This window comes from Haliaeetus leucocephalus, unplaced genomic scaffold (genome assembly GCF_000737465.1).
Source record: "Haliaeetus leucocephalus isolate CR32 unplaced genomic scaffold, Haliaeetus_leucocephalus-4.0 Scaffold144, whole genome shotgun sequence".
Classification (NCBI taxonomy): domain Eukaryota; kingdom Metazoa; phylum Chordata; class Aves; order Accipitriformes; family Accipitridae; genus Haliaeetus; species Haliaeetus leucocephalus.
Genome location: NW_010972580.1, coordinates 665,874 through 678,167, shown reverse-complemented (window position 1 = coordinate 678,167; position 12,294 = coordinate 665,874). Strand labels below are relative to the sequence as shown.

The following is a 12,294-nucleotide window of genomic DNA, read 5'->3' as shown; positions in this document are numbered from 1 at the left end:
AGACAGATCACACTCATACAGAACACAGTTTTCAGCAAGTACTAAAACCAGCTCTTGTATTTTTTCCCCTCCGGTGTACACTGCTTTTGAGGTTACAAAACCAGCTTCTATTGTGGTGTTGTGGCCCCAAAAAGCACCTAAATGATTTAGGAGCTAGCCAAGTCACAACCAACTCCCATGGCTTAGGGCTTAGAAGAGTACCTTCATGAGCAAAGTCTGAGAATGTGTTTGCCCTGAAGTCAGAGAATGTAAAGTTACTTATCCTAAGGGTAAAACCTGAAAGATCTCGAGCTCAAATCCCATGTTCAGAGAGGAAAGACAAGTGCACAGGTCCTGTTGCACAGTGCCTTAGGTGTCTTACCCTTTGTAATGCTAAGGGCCTTCTATTTTCTGTTCTGTAGACTGCCTTTCCCTCTGTTACCCTTTCACCCAAGCTGCTGGGGCAGCATTTTCCAGAGCCTCTGTAGCAGTGTTTTCCCTTGTTCCTGTGCTGTAACTACCCTAGGCTTGCACCTGCAAACCCCAATATCGCACGGTATGGCAGGTTCTTAAGGGAAGTGACGGCCACTAGTGTGCAAATCACCCCTTCCTTCTGTATCCCTTGTTGTATTTTTTGGTTTACATTAGGGGACTCAATAATACGGATGCTCAAAGCTTAATAAACCAATATGCACAAGCATCTGCCCCCAGCCATTGTATGCTCCAGTCAGCACTAACAGTATCGTAAGAGAAAACAATAGGGATTTCGCACAGGTCCTGATAAAAACTCAATAATTATTAACGGAATAGTATGATGAGGGAGACCACACGCTGTACCAGAAAGGACGCTCTGCGAGGATGCTCATTTGGGAATCCTGTCCCTTCTCTTCCTAGCTGGTCTCTGGGGAAAGTTTTCCCTGTCTCTTTTCTCACTCTGTCTTCCCCTCTCACTCCTTTCCCTGCATCCCCAAGAGTTTTACCATTAGAGCTGATGTATGCCATCAGCTACGGATCCACTAATAAACTTTTATGCATGCAAGCCTGTCTCAACATCTGTTGTGCAACACTCTTACACATTCATCTGTGAAAGTTTCTCTAAGTTTCTAGGTAGCCTACTTTCACCGAGTAAAGAGCAAGCTTTTTAAACAGTAGCCAACAACCTTATAGGTCCTACAGCTCACAGTACATCACACCACATTGAGACTTCATTGCAGCTACAGAGAGCACTACTGAAAGAGCTTTAAAAAAAATTAAGCAGTAATCAAACCGCAGTTGTCCTGGTACAATTTGTGCAGACTTGTCACTTTTGCATGTGAGCCTGAAAAGAGAGCAAAGGTGTTTTAAGGAACTTGAACTGAGTTTTTAATGCAATAAACTAAGCTTTACCTTCTGTAGGAAGAGGACAATCCTCACAAGCATCTTGGCATGCAGTTCCTCCAAGGTGAACAGAGTTCGAGGCGTGCGGATGAAAATCTTGGTCTTGCCATAAGCAACATCGTGCTGAAATCCATGACACTCTATGAGCTTCTTCACAGCATCTTTGTCTGAAGGCAGGTCATGGTTTGGCCAAGTGAATTCCGAGATCATCTTGTACCTGTAATTACAAAGTACAATTTACAAATGTAAACTTGTCATCTAGGCTCTCAAGAAGGCCAATCCCCAACACATTTTAGAAATAATTATGTTCTAAATTCTAATAAAATTGATTACATATAGAAGAGCCTCAAGACATCCTCTGTAGGAAACGTGATCCTCAAAAATCCAAGGAAAATTAATATGAGAGGCATGATTCTGTGAGACGCTGAAAAAAAATATTGTGAGGAGCTCAATTCATCAACACTGAACTGATGCAACACGACAAACCTCACCATTGTCTTCCTGCAGATTTGGCAGTTCCATCATTCACACTTACAGCATTCAATTTTAAATTTTATTTTTTTCTGCGAGGAAGAAAAGCTTTGGTTTGCTCATATTCTGCATAAGAAGCTAACTGTAATCAATTGTTTTGTCAGAAACCCTAGATTTAAAAATTCTGCAAATAATTTTCCTTGTTCATCATTTTGGTAGCCATTTCTAACAAATACTATTATTTACCAAAGTAGCAGATAGTTGACTGCCATGGTTTGTGCAAACGCCACTACTGCCTGTAATTGTTGTTCAGCCATTCCCTCCCATCCTTACTCTCCAAACTCCTTTTTACACTAAGAGAGAGAGAATGCAGGTTGGAACTAAGACAACTACAAATCAAACATGAAAGTAACTGCATCAGACTCTGCTCTCTGTAAGATTTACCAGCCTTGCAAAGTGCTGATTAGGTGAATAGATGTTTGCAAAAAGCAACAATGAAACTTCTGCATAAGATTTATGGACATAATCAAAAATGTAATAGACTTTTTCACTGTAATAGTACCCGCATTCATGTTCTAAATAAAACAAGCATGCAGCAATCTTAACCACTTCTCTATTTAAAAGCCCACAATCCAAGTCAAGCATCAATCTCAATGTTTTAGACATTCAGAATTTTCAGCTACTATTAAATGGGCGCAGCGATAAACCTTTTTACTGGGGAGCGGGTGCACTGCAGGAGTTACTAAACAGACTAAAATAAGCCTGAACAGAAATACATCACACTGTCGCTTTCATCCAACAAATTAGCCTTTCTGAATAAGCTGTTGAAGAGGGGAAAAAATGGAGGTGCACACTGTGTCTAAGCAGGGAACACCATCAGCGTGAGGGTTACAGCATGCAGACTAGGGATCTTACTGATAAATAAAACAGGCATATTAAAAAACCCTCCTCAGACTCACAACAGAAGATTTTGCATTTATACTTGGCTGGCAAAAGCATTCCTTCTCTCAAATACGTGTACACACAGGACATAAATATTTTACACTGGTTTCTCTTTCCTATTCTCATCAGGAAAATGTTCCTGCAGTAATTAATTCACTGGGAAAATCTTCCACCTTGAGACACTTACATTGGCGGGGGGGGGAAAGACAAGCAGAGTGGCAGTGCAAACCCACATGTTATTAAACAGGCCTGCTCCACTGACGGGGCCAGAAAAAAAGAGGGATAAGGTGTCAGAGAACTGAAAAGCTGCCCAAAAGAAAAGTTAAATTCTCTTCCTCCTTTACAAGAACAGGGCTATGGTATTTAAAGACATCCTGAGGCAAACGGACCACCTCCCTCCTAGCCCACAGGTGGTGGGACCAGTGGTGGAATATGGTGGCATCCTTTTGTTCCTCCCATGGCATGTGCGGTGCCATGCCACAAACTCCTTCCCCACCACAGAGAGCACAACCTGGATGCCACAGCAAGGCAAAATCCCAACCTCACTGCTAATTATAGTGAGGCAGAAGCCAAAATAAATCTGCTCACTGACACCACAACCCTTCCCCTGTCCTGCCTAGAGATCTTGACAGCTTTCAAGGTCATTTATTCATTAAACATCCCTTTCTACACCACCTTTGTTTCTCCTTCTCCGTACTTAGCTATAGAAATGCCCAGCATGCATGAGGTGGCTACTAGAGTTTACAATTCCCAGTATAGCTCTCCTAAGAACCAAGGCTTTTGCAAGCCACTGAATTATGAAGCTTTAATGAAAAATATCAGGTCTGCACATGAAGTTGGATCATACTCTTCTCTTACCACTGTGTGGTTCACAGCTATCTTGGTGTCATTTACATGCTATGTTTAACATTGCCTGGAAATAGGCATGTGGATGCCTTCATGGCGAAAGTGTTGGATTACGCTCACACGCGGCCATGCCTGCAGATGCCTCGCAGGCGCCATTCTTCTCCCTGCCCCGCACACATACCCCTTTCTGAAATCCAATCAGCTTTTTTTTGACAGTAAGTTATATATTAAAACAAAAGAATGCATCACATCTATTTAAGATACATGGTCCTGACATGCATTTCACCCAACTGGAAGATGTTTTTACCAAGTGAATGCAGGACATCTCTTGGTCCAACAAAAAAATATTTAGATCTTACTTTCTACAAATTGGTAAGGACAGACTGGTTTGCACAGAGCTCAAATAGAAGTTTTCTTCATTTCAAAGAAAGCTTGAAAAGGACATTTATTAATGGTCCTAACTGTGCTTCACTTCATTGCCTACTGGTCAATATGAGATATCAACTACCTTACAGTATTTTAGGGCTAAATAGCAATAAGCTCTTTTCCTACAGAAAGGAAAGTTATGTTTTATGTTTTTATATACACATGAACATACATATATATAAAAAAAATAAGCACACATGCACTCACATATACATATTTTTTTGTTTTAGAGAAAGAGAGAGCTATCTCTCTTTTCTATACATATCCTGATATGTATCTCCTGTCCCCTCCAAGAGGGATCAGCAAAACAAAACACAGGTATCTGTTTTGGGCTCAGAAAATCTGAAAGCTGCAGGGGCCTGTAAAGGAGTTAAACATCTGTTTATGGGACTGAAATTTTATAATATCTTTTGCATATGTAAGCAAGCAGATGACAAAGTTATGTCCCAAAATCGCTTCTCACTGAGTTACTCTAAATCTGTCTTAAAACGTGCCCCACATGCAGTGCAAGAGTCCAGAGCTGAAGGGCCTGGAATCTCTTCCATGTTGCCAGTCTCCCAATAAGCCTGTTAAATATAAAGGAACAGAAATCCCTTCTGATCTCTCTTCAAAAAACACTCAAAAAATGTGCGGCTTGTACCACAAATCATATCCCCCAGCCCCTGTAAGAGCCTATGTCTCACTCAAAAGACAAGGAATAAAGAATTTTTGAAAAAATAAAAACAATATCCAGGCTAGAAGTTTTTTATTTTTTTTTTAAGTTAGAAAAGTCAGTGTAGACTGGACTCGGAGCAATACTGCGATATGCAAATACAATGTCTGATACCTTACACTGTAGATGTTTAATCCTACTCCAGGGTCCAGCAGAACAAATGTTACAATAGCCTGAAAGCTGTACCATTTGCCATGTGCTAATTTGGTTTACTGGCTGTAAACACCACTTCTGGTCTTAAGCTTACAGGACCTCATCAAACATTCATTAAAAACAAAGCAGCTGTTTATATTAATAGTAATTACACAAATCTTAAGAGTAAATTGTAATGAATTCCACATGTGAGGGCAAAAGCACACTCTAACCACTGCATAATGTTTAAGAAAACTGATACGCAGCACTGTAGGCTGTATTTAGTAAGCCAGACCCTTTCATTCCACTTCAGGTATCGTGAAATATCCAGGCAAATCTCCACTGCGAACAGCAAAAGATCTTTCAACAGAACTTTGTTTCTAACGCATGACATCCCATCTGCTTGAATAGTTTAATTTTTTTCTACCCTTACGGCCTTTTTCTCACCTGATTCAGTAAGAGAAGTCAAAATCAATTTACTATTTCATCAGCAAGAGGTTGAATTCTTAGTACCCATGCTAATTTACTGAAGCCGTAAGACAAATTTCAATCTAAAACATTTCATTTGTCACAAGTCTAGTAGGAATTAAGAGGGCAAGAAGTATCAAAAACACATTTTAATGAGGTCACGTTACTATCTCTTTTTGAGACTTCCAGTTTTAAAGTCCAGAGGTTTCCTCCTGCACAGGCATAATGTCACTGTGCACCATCAAGTGCTTCCCAAGACACACAATGTCCGTCTGTCTCTCTCACTGCAACAATTAGACAATGTTCAGAGAGAAAACAGAAGTTAATTAGCTCTGGTTTTAGGGTTGTGCTCTGGGGAAGAACCTCATTACACGTTCCTGCTGCAGCAAGTAATACAGTAAATGAATTTTAGCAGAAAAGAAGTTGAGCCTGAGTGCCCCATATGCACCTATAAACACATCTGCTTCCACAAAATGAGAGCAACCATAGTCCATGTTAGACTCATGTTTTATCATACCCAACAGCAGATATTAAACCAAACACACCATCACCCGCAGAGTGAGGACCACGAGCCCAGAGGACTTAAGACTTACTCTTCACTCAAGGGGAGACAGCCAAATCACACACCTCATTCCAATGTCTGAGTTGTCTTGCAAAGAACTGAGTCACTTGCCAGCACCCTTCTTACCTGTGAAGAAACTTCTCATATGTTTGGCGGTAGGCAAAGCCTGCTCGGCGGACTCTCACGTTCTCCAAAAGGCCAAGGTATTCAACCTGATGCCTGCAACGCTCCTCGTCAAAAAGCTGTGGTGACTTCTTATCATTGGGCTTAATGCAACGGACATAATAGGGTTCCTAAGGGGACAAATCAAACCGAGTTTCACTCAGAAAGAAAAAAGTCTATGCAGACACAGCTGTTTCCTCATGAAAACAGGGGAGATGTCAGTCCACCCCAGTCATCTGAATGAGGTTTGGCTGCTTAACAGGAATGACAAGGTTAGAACAGAAATGACAAGAGTGGCACATAACACATTCCTCCCCTTAGCACACTGCAACGACATCTGTTACAGGATCAATGTGTTACTCATTCAAGTTCAACTGTCCTTTGGTATCTATCAGAATCAGTCCCGTATCACCCTTCTCTACAGACTTTGACAACAACAAAAACACTCTTCATAAAAGATAGAACAAACAATGTAATTCATTGCTACGATTGTCGGATACGGCTTTTCCCATACCAACATCTAAAAGCAGCATGGATTACTCTATAATACTTACACTATGCTGAATCGAGTTCTCTAAAGCCTGTAGCAACATGCTTGAATGATGGAAATCACTGAACGCTACCCTGTGCAGGGCAAAACCCCGCCACCTTCCATCCTAGCTCAACACCGCAAGCACCACACCTTCCACAGGACAAACACAAGCCACCAGCACACAAGTTCCTCTTTCTGCACTACCTTGGACTTGCAGAGCATTGAACGGGGTCTGGTGGCTTTACTCCACCCAGCACAGCCCGGGTGGTCCTGCCCAGAGCTGACTGGGCTGACCCTGGATGTTTCAGGTGAGAGTCCCACAGGGTCTCACACCTTGCACCGCCAGCCAGCCTGCACCCAGGAAATAAGCCCCATACACAGTCCTGCTAGACTGGTTTTGATGTTTACCTTTATTTTTATGAGATTAAAGGCAACTTTCATTTAGGCCAACATGGTCTATAACTAGCACCAGCCTATAAAGGGTGGCTATAAATCTTTTAAATGTATGTGCTTTCATCACAATGGGTTTTGAAGTCCATTAACTTCTCTCTTCATTGCTAGCCCTTGCTATCCCACTTTTAACTTTATTAGTGGCAGGAAAATCAATTAAGAAGCATCATAAAGGCCCACCTTAGTTTTTCAAAGTAAAATTGTGTTCTTATAACACTAATATATATTATTTTTTAAGTAGCCCTTGCAAAAGGAGTGGCATATTCTGCAGGTTAGCAGAGCCTACTGCCCACCAAGTCTCATCACTAGCCACAGCGAGAACTCAAATGTGGATCCCAGACAGCTCAGAAAGTCACAATATGTCCAGAGACTTGCTTCAGAGGACATGTCAAAGATGCACTTAAACTGGAGCATTTAAAAAATCAGTTTACAGCAATGCTAACATTATGATAAAGGGAGATAAGCAGCCTGTCTGAATTCTTAACATTAGAAGATGTCACCTTTCATAAACACAACTGATAATTAAGAATGAAATTTCAGCAATTTTCCCCTGGACTAGATGAAACAGGTGGCTGTGAAACCATCTGTAAAACTGCTCTGAGTAACCAGGGGCCCTTTCTCAAAAGGGAAACCCCAAGGGTTCTCCAAAGGAGTCTGTTCTGTTCCAGTACTACCGGATGGTTTCAACAGTGATTTGGATGAAGGAGTACAATGTGGGTACTAAATCTGTAGGTAATATATAGTTTCAGAGTGCAAGAACCCACAACGTTAACAAATGGGCTGAGTGGTCTGGAAAAAAAAGGGAGGGGGGGTTAATTTAGCAAGGACAAATGCAAAGTTCCACGTTTAGGCAGAAATAGTTGTATAATAAAAGAATGAAAAACTGATTTGACACTAGTGCTAAAAAAAGATCTAGGCACTCTAGCTGAACATGAGTCAAGTTCACGTTTTTCTAAGGAAGGGGCACAGGAACAGGAAAATTTTAAGACAAAAAAACCCCAAAAGATTTCTACTTATTTGAACATTACATTCAGTTTGGGGCACTGCAGTTCAAGTGGGATGCAAATGGCGGTGAGTCAGTTCAGGGAAGAACAAGAAAGATCAAAAATCCAGAAAATGTGACTCAGAGGAAATATGGTTTTAGTCTTCAAGGACTGAGAAGCCACATAACCATCCAATGTTAGACTTTATACACTTAAAGGGTAGATATAAAGAAAAGTAAAGATTCAGTTTTAGGACAAAGAAGGACTGACTTTAACTACAGCATAAGAATTCAGATTAGGCATCAGGAGAACAAGGAATGGGTACAGAATGCCTGCAGAAAGGAGGGGAACCTCCATCACTGGAGAGGAACAGCCTGAACAAGCACCTGCATAGAAAAGGTAGAGACAGAGATGCCCTCAAACGGGAGATGAATTCCCAAGGTCCTCTTTAGACCTATTTTCTGTGATTTGTCTATGATTTAGCCCCATTTTCTATGATTTTACATCACTCACCCAATCTCAGGATAATATGAAAGGCCCAAAATTGCTATTTTCCCTTCCATAATATTGAAGAAACAAGATCATCCTTGACTATCCTGGCTAGTCCTAACATAACCTGGAGGTACACAGCACTAATGAGAGGCACACGGAGCTTCCCCTCACTAACGAACATGAATAGGTTGAATATGAGTAATGAAAAGGCAAAGATATGGAGGCCTTGGAAAAGCAGAGCTTCATATCCTAGAAACTGATACAAACTGCTGGATCTTCTGGGGAAGGTGTTGGACTGGAACATTTCCCTGCTTTCTTAAGCATGCTATCAGTAGCATCAAGCTGTTCTTTTCTCCTGCAGGGCTGTCCTTGGGGTAGGAATATATGGCACTGAGGAGAGTGAGCAAAACCTAAGCCAATCACCCTTACAAGAGCTGGCAGCATCCCTGTCCTGCCTACCCTCCATGCAGCAGCCCAGGAGTGCGTAAGTAGGTGTGGGGAGTGCGTGGGTACAGAGAAGGATGCGTGGGCAATATACATTCTTATATCGTCTCCCTTCTCCTCTAGTGACTTCATCTCTCCCTATGAAGGGCATCAGGGATAGCTCTTTCACAGTCTTGTTTGGCTCCTTTCCTTACCAGGGAGACCGAGGCAAAGCTGCACGCAGTAGAGAAAACTGCCCCACTTCCAAAGAACCAGCTGAGACCCCTGGTAGGGCAGTGCTCTCTTCACCCTGCTCTTCTCTTCATATCCTCAGAGAGCAGCGGGCTCAAAAAAGGAAGGAATACTAAGGACACAACTTCCCCGGGGCACCAGGAAGCCAAGCAACAGCTCTGTTCTGCATGAGGTCTTCTACCAAGTCACCACCACATGAAGCACTTTCTTCTGCCATGGTAATTCAACACAACCCATACCTATGGTATTTGTTCTCCTTTCCTTAAGGAGAGAACGGTGAAATATTATGTGCTGGTACAGTTTAAAGAGTTCTAAAAGATTTACACATGAACTTTTTTGGCTTTCTCCTGAAAGTTATTTCTGTACTGAAGGTAAGAAGGTTTACAAGGGTCTTTATTCACTCAACAGTCTCCTACCAGCTCTCAGAACTTGCAATCTGCGTGGGTGACAATTTTTCCTTCAGTTGTAGAAGGAATGCAGCTCGGCTGTGCCACGGGAATGCAGCTGTCATCGGTGCTCTTCACGCTGTCTCAGACATTGTGTGTTAAACTATGAAGGTAGAAGCAGTCCTTTCTGAACTTTGAATCAGTGTTGAAGTAGGTTTGACGTGGTCATGGCAGCTATAACTGATGAGGAGTAGGAGTTTGCTGCACCTGATGGCTGCAATTTATAAGCTCTGTGTATTGTAATCTCTCAGTTGTATGGTAAGAAACAAAGGCCAGGTCATTCTTCTGCTAGAACAAGTCTCCTATATGACTGGAAATAAGCAGGTTGTACAGAGACTCCCCGAATTACACCTGAACTGAGAAGCTATGAAAGAGTCTGCAGTTGTGAAAGGGAGAATTGCAGACCATTCACCATCCCCTCTTGCTAATATTCGGCTTGGGCCAATTCTCCATTCACACGTTAGTTACCCTTAAGGACAGACCTATCTCGGTGTTAGCAACAGGATCACTAACATCAGAATGATGCCAGACGATGCCAGATCTGCCCTCAGTACTGTTGTGTAGCATCTGATGTCAAGATGAATATAAATCCTTTGATGAGATTGATATCACAAATATCCTACATTTGATCCACAGAACTACAACATCTTGAGAACACAGGTACCAGATTAAGGAGTAATTAGTAGCATGAAGTCAAGAAAGCGCATCGCCCCTGCTCTGCCTCAAGGGAAATGGCGTCACTTGTTCATTACTGACATTATAGTGTCCAGTGCACAGCGATTCGTTATTGCTAATACATAAACTCCCATCATCACTGCAAAGCTGGCTGCTTGGGTTGTCATTCATGTCTTCGCCATTCAAAAATGCAGCAAACCTCAATGCAAAAAATCTGTGACTTCAAGCCCAGCACAGAGACAATTGGCTGTATCTGCATTTGCTATAAAAGGCAGAAGTGAAGACGCTGCTTTCCTTTCGGAAAACAGAAATAGGAAGTTCCTGCACAGACAGGAGATCATCTATCAGTGCAATTACAGTGTAATTAAAGCCTCTCAGCAACGACAGCTACTAGGGTAAATTCTAAAGTAGATTATTCCATGCTTACAATCCCACCAGCCTCAGCTCTTCAGGGGGATAATTATGCAGCTCCCATTATTACACCATGAGGCTGTCAAGCCTGGGAGCTGCATTTTATAAACGGAAGAACTGAAATACAGAGACACAAAGGCCCCAGTTCCAAAAGCTGTTTAGATGTCCAATTGTAACTGATTTATTATTTTTTTTAACTCAGGCTGAGGGATTTTTAGACTTTTAAGTGTTAAAAAGAAAACAAACCAGTTTAACGTCATTGCTAAACAAACTCCTCCTGGAGAGATTTCTTTTCCATAGTTTATAGCTCGTTAGATAAGGGAGACGACACAGGACTGACAAGTTTGTGCTGGATATGTCCAATCAGTCACAGTGATGACATTATAACTTACTAGAGATGAAGCCTGTCAACCTGGATAGGAGAGGAGAGGTATGGAAGAAAGAAGAGTCAGACAAAAGGAGTTACAGAGAAGGAGAGGAAAAAAAGAAAAGAAAAAAAAGGGGGAGGGGGGGAAGAGATGCATGTCCAGTAAGAGTTCCTAGAGAAGCTCATCATTTACACCATGTCAACCAAAGGACTTCCTGTGTCAGTATTTAAAAGAAAAGCCACTCAAAGTAATCCATCACAGAAAGACCAAATTCTCAAGAGAATAGCACGGGCAGTAAAACATGTGCTTGAGAAATGTTACATGGCAATTCTGTAAAGCTAGTTTTAGTTTTGGTTTGTTTGGGTTTGGGGGAGAAAAAAAAAAAGGCACTTTTTTCTACCTACCAGAGGTTTCTGCCCAAAAGACTCTCAGTGTAGTAAGTCTGGAGGATTACGGTATTATTGAGATACCAGTACTGATAAGCGCCACTTCAACTCAGCATCCTCCAAAAACCTATTTCCTGAGTCTTCATACTCATATGGACATGTGCATACACCAGCTGAGGTCAAAACTGTATTTATGAACAGCTCCTGCAGCGTTAACAACAGTTTTATGATACTCACCCTAATGGAAGCATCTGACACCCTAATAACCACACCACCTGCCTCTTCCTCTCAGGGACCACAGAACTGTGCTTCATTACCAAATTCCAGATTTAAACCAGAATACCAACAAAACAGAATTTTAAAGGTGGTTATTTTAAATACCGGAAAAGTTAAATAACCAACTAATGCTGCAGCTACTGTATTCATAGACTTTGAGCTTTGTTTCTGATATTATTATTATTATTATTATTCCTGCCCACCAAATTAGCATTTTTGGAGACTATTCCCCCAAATGACAGGTTTAAAGATACTGTTGATACTGCCAAAAAACGTGCAGCTTTCCAGTAAGGCCAAACGAGTATCAATGAAGGAGAGCTCTTGGACTGCCATTCTATCTGAGGACTGTAGAAACAGAGCACATAAATATGCTTTAAAACAGTTTACAGAGAAACATTAAGCAAGCAAGAACAGCCTAGGTGGAATGGGAGGCCAGGATGAGAAAAGCAGCGCTGACTGCACTTACACTAGTAAATCATCAGCTCAAACTGCAACAAAACTCAAGCCTATCTTCTTCTTGTTT

The 12,294-nt window shown here is 41.6% G+C and overlaps 1 protein-coding gene across 1 annotated transcript in view; it reads right to left on the bottom strand.

The window, feature by feature from the left end:
- Positions 1 to 12,294, bottom strand: part of MYO1D (myosin ID) — a 158,867-nt gene that overhangs the window by 88,108 nt on the left and 58,465 nt on the right. The window contains exons 15-16 of the mRNA XM_010561329.1: positions 6,042 to 6,208; positions 1,366 to 1,573 (exon numbers count right to left, since the gene is read on the bottom strand). Of these exons, the coding sequence (XP_010559631.1) occupies positions 1,366 to 1,573; positions 6,042 to 6,208 (375 nt within the window). The remainder of the gene's footprint in view (positions 1 to 1,365; positions 1,574 to 6,041; positions 6,209 to 12,294) is intronic.